We start from the raw sequence: 17,468 nt of genomic DNA on the forward strand, positions 1-17,468 counted from the left end.
TAAAAGATACAGAAGTTCCTTTAAGTAGCTTTGACTTAGCGCTTTTAAAAATGAAAAAACCCAAAGCATATTATAGCTGTTAAATCATTTCAATAGTATATTAAATGGTTAAAGTGACAGGAGGTATCAGTCATGATTTCCTCAATCTGAAGTTATCGTTACTGAAAATCTCAGGTATATTCTTGAATCTCTCACATATCCACTTTTTTACTTGAGGAAGAAAACAGATAAAACACATGTAACATTAGAATCAAATAAACCATTTTCTCTAAAATTTTAGGCATCTTGGGCTCCTCCACCCCCACCATTTATTTATATCCTTATTTTTATTACTTAGTGATAGTTTGTTTCCTTTGATAGACTATGTCACAGGCCCACAGTGATGGCAATTGGTGCTCCCTTCAGCCTGCTCCATCACTTTGAGATTCAGAGTTTTACATCATTTTAGTATTATTACCTTTATGTTTGTACATCTAGTTGTCATAAGCCACTGATAGTATTTTGTTAAAATGAAGCACATTTCTTTGTTACTACATTTTTTAGTGTCACATTGACTCTTTGATTTTTAAAACTTGAATGACGTACAGATTAATTTGTTTTTTAAAAAATGCAATATCAATATTTGCTCATGTTTTTTAAATTCCTTATAAAATAAAGTTAGCCTGCATTTTCCTAAAATTATCTTTGCTGATGTTTATTGCTGCATGTCTAATTTTGTTTACATTGCTAGGCATGTGAGAGAAGTATTGTATTATACTCTATTAAAAAATTCTCACAACCCAAAATACATAGTTCTATCCAAAAATACCTTGCTAAAGAAGCCTCCTAACCTTTGATGGTGTTTGTATTTGGCATGAGATAGGCTGTAGGTGAAATGGTGCATGTTCCAGTTGGTGTTTTATCACAGTGACGCTCATTCTTAAACAGTGGGAATACAGAATGAAATGATAATGGCTAGATTCTCTCCAACTCCTTTCAGACACTTTATTATCTGATATATTTTGTATCTTACCAGCCTTGTCGGTATGCCAAGGTGTTCAGCTGGGAGTCAGACTGCAGTTCTTTTGAAGGAGGTAGATCCTACATGCAAAGAAGTTTTCCTTTGTTTGAGCAGAACCAGCTCTTGAATGCCTGGGGTTTATAAATCCCATGAAGCCAGCTGTGGAGTCCACTTCCAAGTAATTCACCAGCACCTTAAAAATCATAGCCTAGAGAGCAAAGCCTCTAAGTTATAACTTGGTTTTGTGTGACCTCTTTTTCCTATGATGCCTTGCTTTGCTTTATAAAACCACCAGCTAATGTCCTTAAGTGGCAGATAACTTAGCACTTGTTTGAGATAGAAGTTGAGGGGAAAATGGTAATTGAAATAAAATTCAGGGTAAACAACTATGTTTTATTTATTTAGCCCCATTTTGCTCATTTATAGATGACAGATGCTGAGTTCTTATAGCAGGCATAAATTCTGAGTGGCTAGCCCAATGTGATCCATGAGAATCCTTTTCCTCTAAGAATTGAGTCTGGAGCTTCCAGTTCTTCACATTTTGGTACATAGTTTTATATAAGAATCAGAATCTATTGATTTTTTTTATGCTTTCTGCTCTGGCATGAAAAACTGAAGTTAATCTTTTAAAAAGATATATGTGTAAATATAAAGAGAAAGAGACCAAATGAATGTGTGTTGAGAGGTAGAGGGAATGTCTTAACATTGTACTCAGTTTAGGTGTTGTAACTACCCGAAAACCTTAATAAAATCTCTCCGGAGTGAGGCATTTGGCTTGGAATATAGCAGCATCTCACACATTACTTATTGAAACATATGCTGTACTCTTAGGCCAGCTCTGCATTTCTGTTACTAGGTAAAGATCCCTGATGTATCTGCAGTATTACCAATTGCAGATATTTGAAGGTCCTTTTTTTTCTGTAGCAACTTATAATTTAATTTGAGCAGGAGTCCAAGTAGAAATATGGAAAGAAAAGTGTAAGTAAACGAATTCTGTCCATGTCCCCACTGCAGTATCAGTGGTCTCACCTTTCTGGCTCTTTATGGCCAAACTGATATATAAGTGCATACTGTCAAGTCACACGATAGGTGAAACATTTAGTTATGATTATTTTTCTTGACCTTGTCCTCTTCCAGATACGGCATAAGCTTATAGAAGTTCATGATGTTGAACCTCAGACCTTTAAAAAGAAATTCTAAATTTGCATTAACAAATTCTTTTGGAGGGAAAAAAATGTGAAATTAAAAAGTTCTAACCCCTTTGGAAAACTAGAACTCAGAGTTACTCTCTCAGATATCACCAGGATTACTATAAAGCCTAGAGTTGCAGAATTTAAGAAAATCCTAATTGTCTTCAATATATGGAAATAATGCGTTTTGGATATTAGTCTGTTTTCACGATTTCACTTATTATGGAATAAAGAATATGTGAGGATTCGGTATGAAAAATGTTCTTTGTCCACAGCAAAAGCATGTAATTTGGTAGTAGGTGAATTTTTTGCAGCCTATCAACTCCTGGCAGTTCCAGCAGCCTTGAGTGTTAAAAGTGTCCTTGGCCTTTATTCCTGAATTTCTAGGAGGCTCTCAGGTGCCCATGTCCAGCCATGTCAAGGTAATATTGAAGGTAATGTTTTCTTTCCATGCCTTTGCCTGAGGGAGTCTCCTGGGAGCTGAGATTCCCAGAGTTGTACTGTAGACTTCTGGAAGAATCCTTGCCATCCCCCAGGCCAGTCCTCAGCCTAAATCTCAGATTTGGAAAGCTCTATGGAAAAACGGGAGAGATGCCCTTAAAGAAAACACAGGTTCCTCTGTAACTGTAAAAAAGTCTAGGGTTGCTATTGTAAGTGTGTCTGGGATGGTAATGATTCTGTGATATATACTCAGATTTGAAAGCCACTGATAATCTTCACTTTGCTTTGTTCTTGGGTTTTGACTAGCTATTATCTAAAGCAGTGGTCTCCAAAGTGGGTCACAGTAAGCTATTGGAAAACAAGGAGAAAATACCAGAGCCTCTGTTTGTATTTCATTTTTAAAATCTCATCCTTTGAATTTTTTGAGTAGATTTTATGTTATTACATGATATATCAAGTATAATATTACAGTTTAGTATAATGGTTCATATACATAATTATAAGTAAATTCACATATGGGGGACACTTGGACAACCTTTGGCAAGTTGCTTAAATGCTTTAAAATGTCTTTTTTCACATAAAAGATTACAGTAATACCTATTTCAGGATTTTTGTGAGGATGAAATGAAATAATACATGTAAATCATTAAAGCATATAAAAACAGTGCCTAAATAATTAGTATTCTTACTGCAATGGGTGTATGGGAGGGCATTTTCTGAAGTTTTCTTTGTGTATTGCTATATCTTTCAGTGTTGCTATATGGTGTATACTAGCAAGGACAGTCATTGACTACTGATAAACTAAAATCTAGAAAATGAAATTCATTTTTCCTATAGATATCTTTCAGTTCAAATGAATAGCATTTTAGAGGACTTGTTGCTTTAATTGAAAGGTCTTTAAGTGGCAGCTGGTTCCCACTCTATTTGAATATTCCTTTATTGGCCTTTTCGCATGTATACAGTCACCATTTATCATGATGGTTTGCCTATATGACTGGCCTATTCTGGGCCAGGTTGAGGCTGTTGGAGAAGGAATGCAAAATGTTGAATTGAGTCCAAATTGTATTTCACAGGTGTACACTTTTGAAGAAGAAATGTTTGGATATAAGTCAAATAGTGTGACAATTTTAAGTGTACTCTTTTTACAAATGAAGTGAGGATAAATGCTCTTGAAAAAGCCTCTATATTCAGCACTAGTTGTACATTCTACCATGTTATGTGTACTACAGTACCTCATTAAGACCAACTTGAGATAATTATCTGAAAATACCAGATCATTGCTTTTAACACTGTATTTTGATTATTTGCATTTTTGTCTGCTACACCAGAAGGTAAGCTTCTTGAGGTTTGGGACTATGTCTGTCCTGTATTCTTAGTACTTTGACATTATCTTCATTTCACACATATGGAAACATTTGGAAAAAGCAGTGACTCGTCCAAGGTACCATGGCTTCCCAGGCAGCTCAATAGTAAAGAATCCGCCTGCCAGTGCAGGAGACACAATCTGTCTAGGTGGGAAAGATCCCCTGAAGGACAAAATGGCATCCTGCTCCAGTATTCTTGCCTGAAAAATCCCATGGACCGAGGAGCCTGGTGGGCTGTGACTGAGTATGTGTATGCACGTGTGCATATACACCCACAGGCATGCACGCGCACATACTGTCCAAGGTCCCAAACCTGGGAATGTCTGACTTCCTATGTTCCTCTGTCTGCTTCTCCATTGGGCCTGCAAATCATTTGACCTTACTGATAATGAAAATTTCCTTTTGGCCATAACTCACGACTTGTGGGGAGCTTAGTTCCCCTACCAGGGATTGAACCAAGGCCCTCAGCAATGCAAGAGTCCTTAGCACTGGACCACCAGGGCATTGACAAGTTTTCTTCTTAAGTAGTTTTATGTACAAATGCCATTTTGGTTGAAAGTTAAAATTACAAAAATTAAGGATCTGGAAAAGTCATGGTATGGCAGCACTACAGTGCATTCTTATATTTCCCTTACAGTGCATTCTTATATTTCCCTTTCAAAAATAAAAAATCTTGCTTAGAGAAAACTTGTTTTTAAAAAGTCTTTGGAAGGCTACTTCATGTGCCCTAAAATCCATGTATATATTTTAGTTGTTTTCTATGTTGGTATTTTTCTTTTATATGTGAACAATACTAATATGATCAGTCCTGTTTTCTAGTATTTTATAGGATTAATTAGATTGAGAGTTCGAATCTTGTTACAGAACCCTGCTTGCCAGAAAATGATTGAGCTTGCCTGTTCTGTGTACTGTGTTTGGTTTGCCTCCTGGTTTGTATTGTTGCTGCTGTTGTCTTGTTTAGTTGCTAAGTCATGTCCTGCTCTTGTGATTCGATGGACTGTAGCCTGCCATGTTCCTCCTTGTGTGTTCACCCAGAAAAGTTGTTACTCTTCCTTTATTTCCTACTGGCAGCACCACTGGGCCAAATGCTGACTCATGGTACAAGTCATTGCTAAGAATTATATCCTTAAAACAGTGTTCATTGCATGGGCAAAAGGGTCAAGTACCTGCCTCTGGCTTTTGCCACACTGTCAGAAAAATTGCCTTCCTGGGAATCCTCTGGTGGTCCAGTGATTAGGACTCCACGCTTTCACTGCTGAGTCTGGGTTCAATCCCTGGTTGGGGAATTAGGAACCTGGAAGCAGCCTGGCATGGCTGGGAAAAATATTTTAAAACATAAAACAACCATGCTTTTAAAAATATGTATCTTCTGCACAGCAGCCTTCCTAATTCTAAATCCTCCCCTTTCTGACATCTTTGAATTAACTGACGGAAGAACTGGGGAAACTAATACCGTTTGCTAAGTTGGCTTGTATGGGGTGACCCATAAGTCAGAAATCTTGCAGTAGCTACATAAATGGAGATCTTGTAAGCGAACTAGCTGTCTTATTCCTTCCTGTGATGGTGGAATGAAGAATATGGTAATTCAGAGGAGATCATGGACATAAAAACATTATTAACCTTTAAAGTTAGCCTCACAAAATGAGACTTCATTATTACATGATCCTAAGACGGAGAGCTCAAACACCTCATTATTTGAATATTCCCCATTTTATTAATATTTCCAAGTGGAGACCTCACCCCGCCCATCCATAAGTAACTTTTAGGCTTGTCCTGTCAATGTACTTTGGGCAGCGCCTAGAACAATAAGGCAATCTTTTTGCCAAAGGATGCTGGGTGCAAATCCTAGCTCCACCATTTATTAGTCCTCTAATTTGAAAAATGGGGTCAGTAATAGATCCAGTATCACTGAAGTGCCATGAAATCCACGAAGTTTTTAGCCTTTTGAGAGCGCGATCTGCACCAGAGCCTAAGTAGCTCCAGCCTAAGCCCCGCCTCCTGCCGTCTTCTTGCCGCGCAAGCGCAGCCAGGCTCCCTGGGCTACTCTTCCCCAGGTTTGCGTGCTGGTCCTCGGCGGGAGATTGGGTCTCGCGTCGTGCGTGTGCGTGCGCGGTACTCGCGAGCTCGCGCACGCCGCACCTCGCTCTACGGGGCTGTGGCGGCCTCTTCCTCCTGCGTCCGGGGCAGATCTGTGAGCGGTGGCTGCGGTGGGAGCTGGAAACCAGCGTCCACTTCGCCGCCAACGCCCTCCCTGCTTTTCTGTCCGTCTCGGGCTCTCAGCGCAGTATAGAGGCGTCGGGCTGGGAAAGGAGCGGCGCCAGCGTGAGGTTTCCAGCCGATGGGCAGCCCCTGGGCACGCTGAGGGGCCGGGCTAGTAGCGGCTGAGGTAAGTAGACGAGCGGGGGTTTGTCAGAAGGGCCGGGGACAGAGTCTGGGCGGCGGGTGCTCATGGAGAAGGCAAGGAGAGGGCCAGAATGAAGGCCTAGCCAGCTGGTGAGAAGAGGTCTCCAACCCGCGCCTGAGAAGGGGCTCTGGCCTAGCCCGGAGCGAGAGGAGGGGCCCCGGTTTGTAGCCTGCTCTTCCCTGGGCTTGAAGCCATTATTGGGGGGAAATTCCTCTTGCGGCGGGGGGAGGGGTCACCCTTTCTTTTCTTCGGGAGGTCAGAATCACTTCTCTCCCCGCCACTTTAAATTAATGCTTGCCGACTTCGAGATGGACATCTAGATGGAGTAGCCTGTGACTTGTGCAGCTTGCAGAACTCCGGGTGCACGACGGCGGGCTATCAATTTTGATTATCGGAGGCTACACAGCCCTTTCTCTAGTGTGGGCGTATATCTCCTGCAAAGTTGTTATTGCTGATACACTAGTAAATACGCTTTCGGGCACAACAGGTAATATATTTCTACACGTCTCTTGTCAAATAAGGATTCCGGCACCGGGGAAACTGCGCAGTGGGGCACAATTAAGGAGGAGAAAGAAGACAAAGAAGGCCGTTATTTATGTTCTGTTCTAGTATCAAAACTTTCCGTGGTGGGGCAGAGTGCATGGCTACTGGCATTTGTTTTAGCCTTTGCTGAATAGATTTTCTGAGTGAAGTCGCTCACAAATGTACTTTTATTTAGAATTATGAAATCGCGTATGATTCTGTATGGTTGTTACAAGCCAAATGGCATGAAATAAACCTCTCAGAATTATGTGTTTGCTCTTGAGAAGAGAGCGGAACTTGGATTTCTTGAAAGGACGAGTTTCTCCATGTTTAAAAATGAATACGCTCTGAAGTTACTAAAAATAGTTGTAGTTCTTTATGTTGGCAATAATGACTGCTACATTCAGGAGAAGGAAAATGAATTGTTTGTAAAGAATAGCTCACGAAAAGACTTCGGGGGTTAAATGCACAGTAAAACAACTTCAGGGATGGCAAGTTTTAGCATATGCTTTAGGAATTCAGATTTAGGTGGTCCCGTGGCTAAGATTCCATGCTCTCAACTCCACGTGTCCGGTTCGATCCCTGGGCAGGGAATTAGTTCGCGAATGCCACAACTAAGACCTGGAACAGCCAAACAAATATTTGAAAAAAGAGAATTCTTATTTAGTCATTGTTAAAATATATAGAAGCTCTTAGTTGATTCCCTTATAGTCAGTGAACTATTTTAAAAAATTATTTGCTAGTCTTCACAGTCTGGTTCTGTCGTCTTGGATTTCATTCAGTTCAAACTTTCTAGAAATGTAGTAGTTATTCTAACTCTCTTAAGAAATGAGGCCTGCATTGCTTTCAGTGAACTCTCTACTGTAGTATCCGAAGAGTCAAGAAAGAACAGTTATCTGGTGAGCCCTGAGCTGGGACCAGGGAGGCATTGTTAAGTGTACAATTAAAGCTTGAATGTGTACATACTATGTACAAACATATCGATTCAACATGCACCTACCACTGTGTATGTTCATGTGTATGACGATTGTGCACAGAAGGATCTAATGATGCTGACTCCCATCTTAAAAAGTTGACTCCTGAAAGTAGAGAAGGATTGGTTTTAACTCTATTTCTTTTTTTTAGGTAACTGTTTACATGGGTAACAGTCATAGTAAATTTATTTTCCAGCTTGTTAATTATTGAGTAAGGAGAGAATTGTACTGATTTTTTGGTGTTAGCGGGGAAGGAAAATATAGAGCCCTTCTAAACTAGTCTTTAGAAATCTTTTAAGTAAGTATCTTGTTGTCTTTCCTGGGATAAACAACTTTACTTCTGTCTGTTTTGTGACCTGGTTCTTAGAATACTGTTTTGCATGGAGTTGGCCCTCTATTAAAAATGAGCTGTATCAGCAGTAAATTAACGTAATACACACCGGGACTTCCCTGGTGGTCCAGTGGCTGGAACTCAGTGCTCCCAAAGCAGAGGACCTAACTTCATCTCTGGTTGGGGGACTAGATCCCACATGCCACAGCAACTAAGACTTTACATGCCACAATTACGACCAGGAGCAGCCAGATAAATAAATTAAATATTAAAAAAGCATAATACAAACCAAATGCATACATTCCTGAGAAGATTAACGGAGTTGAAGATGGGTGAATTTTTTTTTTGTCTGTCTACTGTTTAAATGTTGTGTTTTTCTTCAATGTTGGTTGAACAGTGTTGGTGTCTGAATAAAGGATATATGGCAGAATCTTGCTTCTGAAAACCTAAAACATAATGTACGCTGAGACTATATATCCTGATAGTGATAATAGTGATGAATGTTCTAATATGTTAAGAGGAAATGAAGCTAAGGGAAGTAGGTCCAGAGGGAAGGTTTTGGTTAGTGATAGGAACTTAAAAGGCATGAACTATAAAACATTGTAACAGATTGTAGGAAAAAAACCGTTTTCTCCTCTTACTGGCAGTACTTTCTGTGGAAGAGGACTGGTACTTTTCTGGCTGTTTACACTAGAGCTTTTCAGCAGGGTGATTTCTGAATAATAAAATTGAAAAAGAAGTCGCTTTGGGAATTCCCTGGCGGTCCAGTGGTTAAGACTCCGTGCTTTCGCTGTGTGGCCCAAGCCACAAGGCATGACCAGGAAAAAAGAGAAAGGGATCACTTTTTCTCTTACAGTCTGCTCAGAGCTCTAGTGTGTTTCTCTTTGTATTTGCATGTGGTCTCTAGTCCAGTTTTATTGGCAATAAAGTAGTAGTTTGATTCCTATCTAAGTCCTGTGTATATTTCTCAATTAGTTTATAATTTGTAGGGAAGAGGAATGTGGTTGGTCTCTTCACAAATTCCAACGATGGCTTTTCTTCAGTTTGGAAAACAAATCTATTTGATTTAGATGTTGTAGATGTTATCAATAGAAAGGTTTTGTGGATATTTGAAGAGGTAGTAGCTTAAGAGTTGAATAAAAATTTTGACAGGAGTATTTATTTATTTTTGGCTGCGTTGGATCTTTGTTGCTTTTTCTAGTTATGGCCAGAGAGGGGGCTACTCTCTAGCTGCAGTGCCCAGACTTCTTATTGAGCACAGGCTCTAGGGTGTGGGCTCAGTACCTGTGATGCCCATGGCATTGGAATCTTCCTGGGCCAGTGATCAAACCCTTGTCTCCTGCATTGGCAGGCAGATTCTTTATCACTGGACCACTAGAAAAGTCCTCAGCAGAAGTATTTTGAATTGACTTTTGTGTTTTCATTTTAGTATAGCTGAGTGATTCTCATGATGGGTGGTAGATTTTGTCCCCTGCACCCCCTCCCCGGAGAATATTTGGCAATGTCTGGAGAATATTTTGGTTGTTACAAATTGAAAGGGAAAAGAGGAGGGTATAGAAACTGACATCCAGGGAGTGCAGTGGGTAGAGGGCAGGGATGCTGCTAAGCATCTTAAAATGCCCAGGACATACCCCCACCTTCACCCTAGCTGAAGAATTATCTGACTCAAATAATAACTGTGCCTATGAAGAAACCCTGTTGATTCGAAAGTCACATTATCTGAATTTGTATTTGGCTTTACTGTTTCCTAATGTGTGACCCTGGCAAGTTGCTTGAAGTTAAAATAGAGCTAATAGTATGTTCCTCATAAAGCTGAGTTGTAGTGATGATAGAGTTGAGATGTAGTGCCAAACTTATTACCTGGCACATAGAAGATCTCAAAAACTGGTAATTTTCAATTAATAGTATTACATTTGGAACATATCTTGATGAAGTCTTATTTCTTATCTGAAATTAGAATTTGAGCAAATGAAATGATAATTAATAACCTCATTGTCATTATATGCTTGGGGAATGAGTGAGGAATTACTCCTTTTAATATTTGTGTTTAGTTCCAGTCTTGTTTTATGTTCTCAGATCTATAAGGCTCTGCCATAAACAAGTAGCTTCTCATTGTAAATGTTTTTCCTTCGTAGTTAAGATTTTTAAGCTAGCTGGAAAATGGCTCTATATCTGTTGATTTTTAGCAAATATTTAGTAATGTAACTGAATTCAGTTCTTTGACTTGATTCCCATTTCCTTTTAGGTTTATGATTGAAATAAATTTGCAGTGGTTTTGGCTCACATTAATTATATGTTTTTAGCCTCTTGGAGTAACTATTTTCATTACTGGGGTTTTGGTGCAATTTTATTACATTTATGAAAGGTACAGGCAAATATCTAACAACTTGTGGCTGAACCTTTATAGACATTTGTGACTCTTCCTAAATATGAATTAAAACCCATGTCTTTTTTTTTTTTTAACCTCATTGAAATATAATATTGTAGTCTGTATAGATTCTCTTTTTCTGTGTTTCTAAATGATGTGGCTATTTAAAGCTGACTTGTCATTGTGGTGGTCATATTACAGCCTTTAAATAAAAAACAATTCACAGGGATGTTTCACAGACAAAATAGAGTCGTTGGGCTGTTAGTTACAGAGCTCTTATAAGGGGAAAAGATTCATGTCATATTTATGGCCAGGGACAAAGCAGTGTTGAATATTCAGCATTTCGTCTTGATAACCACACTTTAAAAAGTATTTTATTATGATTGTTACACATATTTTTTAGTATAAGCTTCAGTTGTTTCAGTTGTTGGTGCTGCCTCCTGTTTGGATAGAACAGTTTGAAGGGAGTCAGTGCCTACGGCCAACAGATTGTGTTCTTTGGCACATTCTGTCTTTATACAGTGTAACATATACTCAGGATTTTGTATAAATAATAAATTATGATAATGCTGAAGAAGCATCCACCTTTGAAAACTGGCTGGATCTAAAGTATACATGTGGGAAATATAATGAAAGGCCAAAGGAAGACATTCTAAGAATGTTAAAGAAACTAAAGGAAAAAAAGTATCATATTAATAACAGTTCTTATCTTTATTATCTTTTTTCAGACTTAATCTAGAAAAGAAAAACCTACATATAACAGATTTTGCATACACACTTTTCTAATTCCTATGCAGAAAACATTATGACTACTAAATCAGTACTGGTGTTAGTTATCTTGCATGGCATTTATGCCTACCGGTGATTAAATTGAGAAAAAAGAAGTATCTTTGAATCTGCTGATGTGTGTGTGTTTGTTTTATAAGTGGTCTGGAGTTCTGCCTGTCAGCTAATTTTAGAGAGCCTGCATAGTTGTTGGGAGACTGACTGTTTTCCCACTAAATGCTGTCATTCAGATATGTATTTTTATATGTGTATTTACGCATATTTGTCCTTTATTTTTGGTAGAAAATGATGCATCCTGTTGCCAGCAGTAATCCAGCTTTTTGTGGGCCTGGCAAACCTTCCTGCCTCAATGAAGATGCCATGAGAGCTGCTGATCAGTTTGACATATATTCCTCCCAGCAAAACAAATACAGCCACACAGTCAGCCACAAACCAATGGTTTGTCAGAGGCAAGACCCATTAAATGAAACACACTTGCAGACTGCAGGTGGCAGAAGCATAGAGATAAAAGATGAACTAAAGAAAAAGAAAAATCTCAACCGATCTGGTAAGCGTGGCCGGCCTTCAGGAACCACCAAATCAGCAGGATACCGGACCAGCACAGGCAGACCCCTGGGAACCACCAAAGCGGCTGGATTTAAAACAAGTCCAGGCAGGCCTTTGGGTACAACTAAAGCTGCAGGATACAAAGTCAGCCCAGGGAGACCTCCAGGTAGCATTAAAGCTCTATCCCGTCTTGCTGATCTTGGCTATGGCTGTGGGACTGCTGCTTTTCCTTACCCTATGATACATGGTAGAGCTGTTCATGGGGTGGAGGAAACCAGCAGCGAAATCAAGCCACCCAATGAGTGAATGAGGCAGGAAAGGAGGGCCAGGTTTAGAAGGAAGATTGTGGATAATCCCAAAGCTTCTTGGTTTTATTTCGACATACATGATATGGCCTGGGCTTTCCAAATTTGTTTTCCCATTTGATTTTTTTTTTTTTTCCTGCTTTTGCTCAGAAACTGTCATATGCTGACGGATGCACTCAAGGCATAAGCAGTGACTTTGTATTTGTACATAGGTTCAAGTGTAACACCTATCTAAATCGTTTTTGCTTTTCCTTTAGAGTTAATGGTTGTATCTCATTTTATTACTATTTTTTTGTCATTCTAAATGCTTTATGTGCTACATAATTGAAACCATTATACCTATTAGTTTGTGAAGTTAGCTTACAATATAATAAAGATAATATCTAAGGTATTTTTAACTGATGGAACAAAGCAAACTAATGATTCAGGATTACTTGAGGTAGTGGCTGGAGGGTATTTTTTGGTAACATTTATGTTCATGAGACAGGACACAGATATATGCTTTGGCATTTACATAGACTTCATATGTTAAAAATCTTATTTTTAATGTTCTAGGTTTAAACAGTTTCTTATTTATTGATCTACATGGCATTAATTGATTTAACCATTATTCCTTTAAAAGTTCTTTAGCATTTGCCTTTCAGCCATGTTTAGGTTGTGTATTTTTTAATTGCCTAAGAGCATGTATACCAAACACTACAAACAATTCATATTTACAAAAAAATTAAACTTTTTAATAAAAACTGCACATTACATTTTTGGTGAAATATAATGCATTCTGAGAATAGCATATTTAATATAATAGAAAAAGAAATATTCTTAAGGTCTGCATGTTGCTATAGTTAATACATTTTGCCTTTTATATACTTAGTTATAAAGCATTATGCTTAAAACACTGTTTAATAATGTTCATTTATTAAAAAATATTTTTTAATTGTTTCTGATAAATTGTCCCATTGCATTAGCACTTACTGTGGTTTCAGGTCTATATCTACCAAAGGACAAAGATTGAATGGTAGACTGTAAAACAAGGTACAAACAAGATGCAGTTTTCTGACTGTCAGAACCCAAATATTAAGAAATAGGAATCCGTCTATGCATGAAACATGTAAGAAATATGTTGATTAGTTTAATTAAAAATCTCATCGTAGCTCTAATGAGACCACTTCATCCAAAATAAATTTTTTCCAACAGATTTTGCTTTAGAAGCAAGATAGGAAAGAAAAAAAACATTGGGCAAACATGTATAGAAGGGACAGAGGGATATCTCTAGTCCCTCTTTTTGAAAGCAGTCTTCGTTAATATACATTTTTATTTATTCTGAGTTTGATCTAAATAAAATAGATTATTATAAACTTTGGATTTGAAAAAAAAAATTCCACTGAATTTTAAAGTTACTGTGTATGTATTTGTGAGCTTAAATGCCTTTGAAATTATAATGTAGGTTTGCAGGACCCCCAGATTTTTAATCTTTGAAAATTAAAATTTTCAAAGGGTGCATATTATGTTGCTTGGGTTTGCTCTCAGTTAATGCAAACTCTGGTTGCAAATGGATGTCATGTTTCATAACTTTTTTATCAGGAAAAAAGCAGCAAGCCTTCAGGTGTTCCAGTGATGCCTGACACAAAGAGCTGGACTTTATGCTGTTCTTTACAGTAAGAGGTTGCATTTTATGTGGGGACTGTGTGCGCACTGGCTTCTAAGACAGTGACCTCAACAATTTTAGCTTTGCACAAACCATAGAGAGCAATGTTGGATGACTGCATAATTAGTTGTAACATTCTGGCAGCTAAATTGCTATAACAGTTTCTTCTTGCAGAAGCTTAAAATACAAAACTTTTAATATAAATCTACTTAGAACAGTATAATTTCTGACACACACAGATGCTTACATCTCCATTCATGTGTTCATCCATCCACTTTTTTTTTTTTATCCATCCACTTTTATCATGTATTTGTCATTCAGTTGTTTCTGAAGATGATGTTTAGCAGTTGGCTGCTTAGAAGTCCTCGTTTGAATTCCTGAAAGCAGTTGTTTAATTTCATGTTCTCCCACAGAATTATATATATCATAGTCAAGGGTTTGGTTGTGATTGTGTTTCATAGTGTGCCCATTTGATGTTTCCCTTTCAGTTTTGTTTTCTTTTCTGATTTTGTTAAACATGCCCTTTCTCGCTGCATTTTCCTATACTTGTTCCCCTCCCGTTTCTCCATCCTCCAGCACATCTACTCAGTGGTGCTGTGCTGTGTGTCAGAAGATAAAGCAGATGTATTATTGTATGATGAATCTTATATACAAGTTAATGAAATGGAGAGATCAACTAAAGGAAGTTATGTCCATAACAGTGTTTTATTAATATCAGGAGCTATGTTCCAGGAAAAAAAGTGATTGGATAACCCCATTTAGAAAGCTGAATTTTCTGTTTTATGAGAAGTTACCTGGAGTATTAGATCTGTATGCTGAGGAGCATCTTCTTATTCTATTTCCTTTTCTCCTTGTGAACAGTTTATTGGTGCCATGTTGAAGAGAAAGACATCTAAGTGATAACATGAATAAAGTCTTAACATAGAAAATATTTTTACTTCTCTACAAAGACTATGTTGTGAATCTTTTGACACTGTCTCTTGTCATGATAAACACTGAAATAGCATGTTAAACAATTCCTTATACTTTAATATAATCATTTGGGGAAAACTGGCTTTTCCCCCCCACTGTATACTTGTTCCTTGAAAGGTAAATTGCTAATTTTGTATTGTGTAATTCTGTTCTTCACAAAATAGGTTTCACTATTCTATATTTAAACTGTTGGTCAGAAAATGATCTGCTATTCAAGTAAGTTTGCTTTACTTTTTTCTTTAAAAAATATTTTAACATGCCTTATTTATTCTTATGTCAACATATTAGGAGCTAATACAGATGAAATTTTCAGTTTTTGACAGATATAACTTTGCATAACTAATCTTTAGTGTGGGATGATTTTGATACTATCTTTGGAGTTTTGCACTGGATATTAAAAAAAATTAGCACATTGTATTGGAAAAAAATAGGTATCTGGTTAATTTTAAATATTTGGAGATGTTTTAAAAATCAGTGTTTCAGTTATACTAAAAACTTCTTTATATTTTTTATTTACTTTTAAAAGAAGCATCTGTTAAGGTAGTAAAGGTAATATTAATTCCAAACTGATGTTTGTGTGAATTTACATGTATTTTTTTCATGAAATAAGTAACTTTTTTTTAAATTAAGGAGCAAAAGGAATCATCTGGGTCCATTTATTAGGTTAAAGGTGACTCATACAATGTAGGAAAAGCCAATATATGAGCTAAATGAAAAAAAAAAAACAACCAACTTTTATATTCTAAGAAGCTTTAAAAGAACAATTCAGGGGATGTTGACAATAACTGCTACTCTGTCAGTCATGGTCTATATATGCAGTAGAATTTTATGATCCCTATATAGTAAAACATAAGAATTCACAACAGTTGTTTGAAACATTTTTTCCCTTTGACATAATATGTTTTGATGCTATTATGGTTTTCTCTTTATTATATCTTAACTATATGCTGTTAAACTCTAGGATGTATCTAAATCTTTCCTTTGCTTTTTCCCCTTACTCCCCCCAAGTAGATAAATCTGTTCTCTCACATATAATGTATTTAATTTTGGAAAATTTAATGCTACAGTAAATCAAGTATGTGATTTATAGTAATCAGACCACTTTGATTCTTTTAGTTTCACAGTTTCATTTTTCCACAGATAATTATGGAGAAAATAATTACCAATTAACTGATATAAGCACGCTGTCCTCTGCTGTAAAAAGTCTGAATAGATACTGTGTATGTTTTTATGTCCATGAACTTGAGCTACTCGTGTGCAATTATGTGTATGGGAATGGAGTAGTGTTCATGATTTGTATCTACATCATCATATGGATGTATATTTATTAATAAAGTCATTACTTCAAAACCAACTGTGTTTACTACTCTATTTCTTAGCAGAGTATTTTCCAAATAGGGTAATTATAAATGGTAAAACTGGGAACTTCCCAGGCAGTCCAGAGGTTAAGACTCTGTGCTTCCACTGTGAGCAGGAGTGGGTTAGTTTAAGTGGGTGTGGGTTCGATCCCTGGTTAAGGAACTAAGATCTCACATGCTGTGCAGCGCAGCTGAAAAAGTAAAAATAAAAAAATAAGTAAATGCTAAAACCTCTTTTATGATTGGTAATTTTGTATTTTCGTTGGGTTGTGATTCCTAAAATCTGCCTTTCTGTATTTTTGTTTTTTTTTCAAAATAGTGATTATTTATATAATTGTAATTTAAACTTCTAACCTATAAATGAATCTCCTTTTCTTCTAATTATCAAGATACTTCAGACTAATGGTTCTAATAAAGGCTTAATTTTTTTCTCTCTTGTCTGCACCATGTAGTGTGTCGGATCTTAGTTCCCCGACCAGGGATCGAACCTATGCCCCCACTCAGAGTCTTAACTACTGGGCTGCCAAGAAGTCCCTAAAGGCTTAAATTTAAATGTGATTGATCCTTTTAATTTAAAAAAGTTTAGATATTAAACATGGCTAATTTTTTAGTGTTAACCTTAGGGATAGCAGCATGTGCATATTTTATAACTGTCAAATATTGGAGATATAAAAAGAAAAATACTTCAATCCTAATTATTGGAATATATAATTACCTTTTCCGCTTTCTCCAAATCATACAGATCATCTCGAACAGAGGTTGGCAAACCAAGACCCACTGCCTGTTTTTGGACTAGCCATGCCCATTTGTTTACAAGTTGTCTCTGGCTGCTTTTGACTACAGTAGCAGAGTTGAATTGCTGTGACATAAGTCCTGCAAAGTCCAGATTATTTACTGATTATTTCCCTCTGTTAATGAAAAAGTTTTCTCACCTCCTTATCTAAGAACGATAAATTGGAGTAGGAAACAACAGATACAATTTGAAGCCGAATTTCAAAACCCAAGCAAGTGATGGCTTTTTTTTTTTTTCTGGCCACACTGAGTGGCCTGTGGAACTTGGCTGACCAGTCAAACCTGCACCCCCTACAGTAAAAGCACAGAATCAACCCCTGGCCCCAGGGAAGTCCAGTGATGGCTTTTTAAAAAAAATTCTTCAAATTACATTTAGAAGTGATTTTATGTATACTTTGCTCAAGTTGTTGAAGTCCTTTTACTTGTAATGTGAAGGCGATGGCACCCCACTCCAGTACTCTTGCCTGGAA

General features: G+C 37.3%; 1 protein-coding gene across 2 annotated transcripts; it reads left to right on the forward strand.

The window, feature by feature from the left end:
* The first annotated feature begins 6,121 nt into the window (after positions 1–6,121).
* On the forward strand, positions 6,122–16,202 carry C7H5orf24 (chromosome 7 C5orf24 homolog). 2 transcript variants are annotated; one of them, XM_086411667.1, is made up of 3 exons: positions 6,122–6,381; positions 11,663–12,092; positions 13,813–16,202. In XM_086411667.1, the coding sequence occupies exons 2-3, from the start codon at positions 11,666–11,668 to the stop codon at positions 13,851–13,853; spliced, it is 468 nt and encodes a 155-aa protein (XP_086267793.1). In that variant the 5' UTR covers positions 6,122–6,381; positions 11,663–11,665; the 3' UTR covers positions 13,854–16,202. The 2 variants fall into 2 exon arrangements, with proteins under 2 accessions (XP_086267793.1, XP_086267792.1); XM_086411666.1 differs by having other exon boundaries at positions 11,663–16,202.
* Positions 16,203–17,468: the final 1,266 nt, after the last annotated feature.

Source organism: Bos grunniens, chromosome 7 (genome assembly GCF_055505025.1).
Source record: "Bos grunniens cultivar Pamir isolate PY7600 chromosome 7, Bosgru_T2T1.0, whole genome shotgun sequence".
Lineage (NCBI taxonomy): Eukaryota > Metazoa > Chordata > Mammalia > Artiodactyla > Bovidae > Bos > Bos grunniens.

What these genes read in the sequence shown, in the direction of transcription:
- C7H5orf24 (XM_086411666.1), top strand. Translation starts at nt 11,666, where the DNA reads ATGATGCATCCTGTTGCCAGCAGTAATCCAGCTTTTTGTGGGCCTGGC.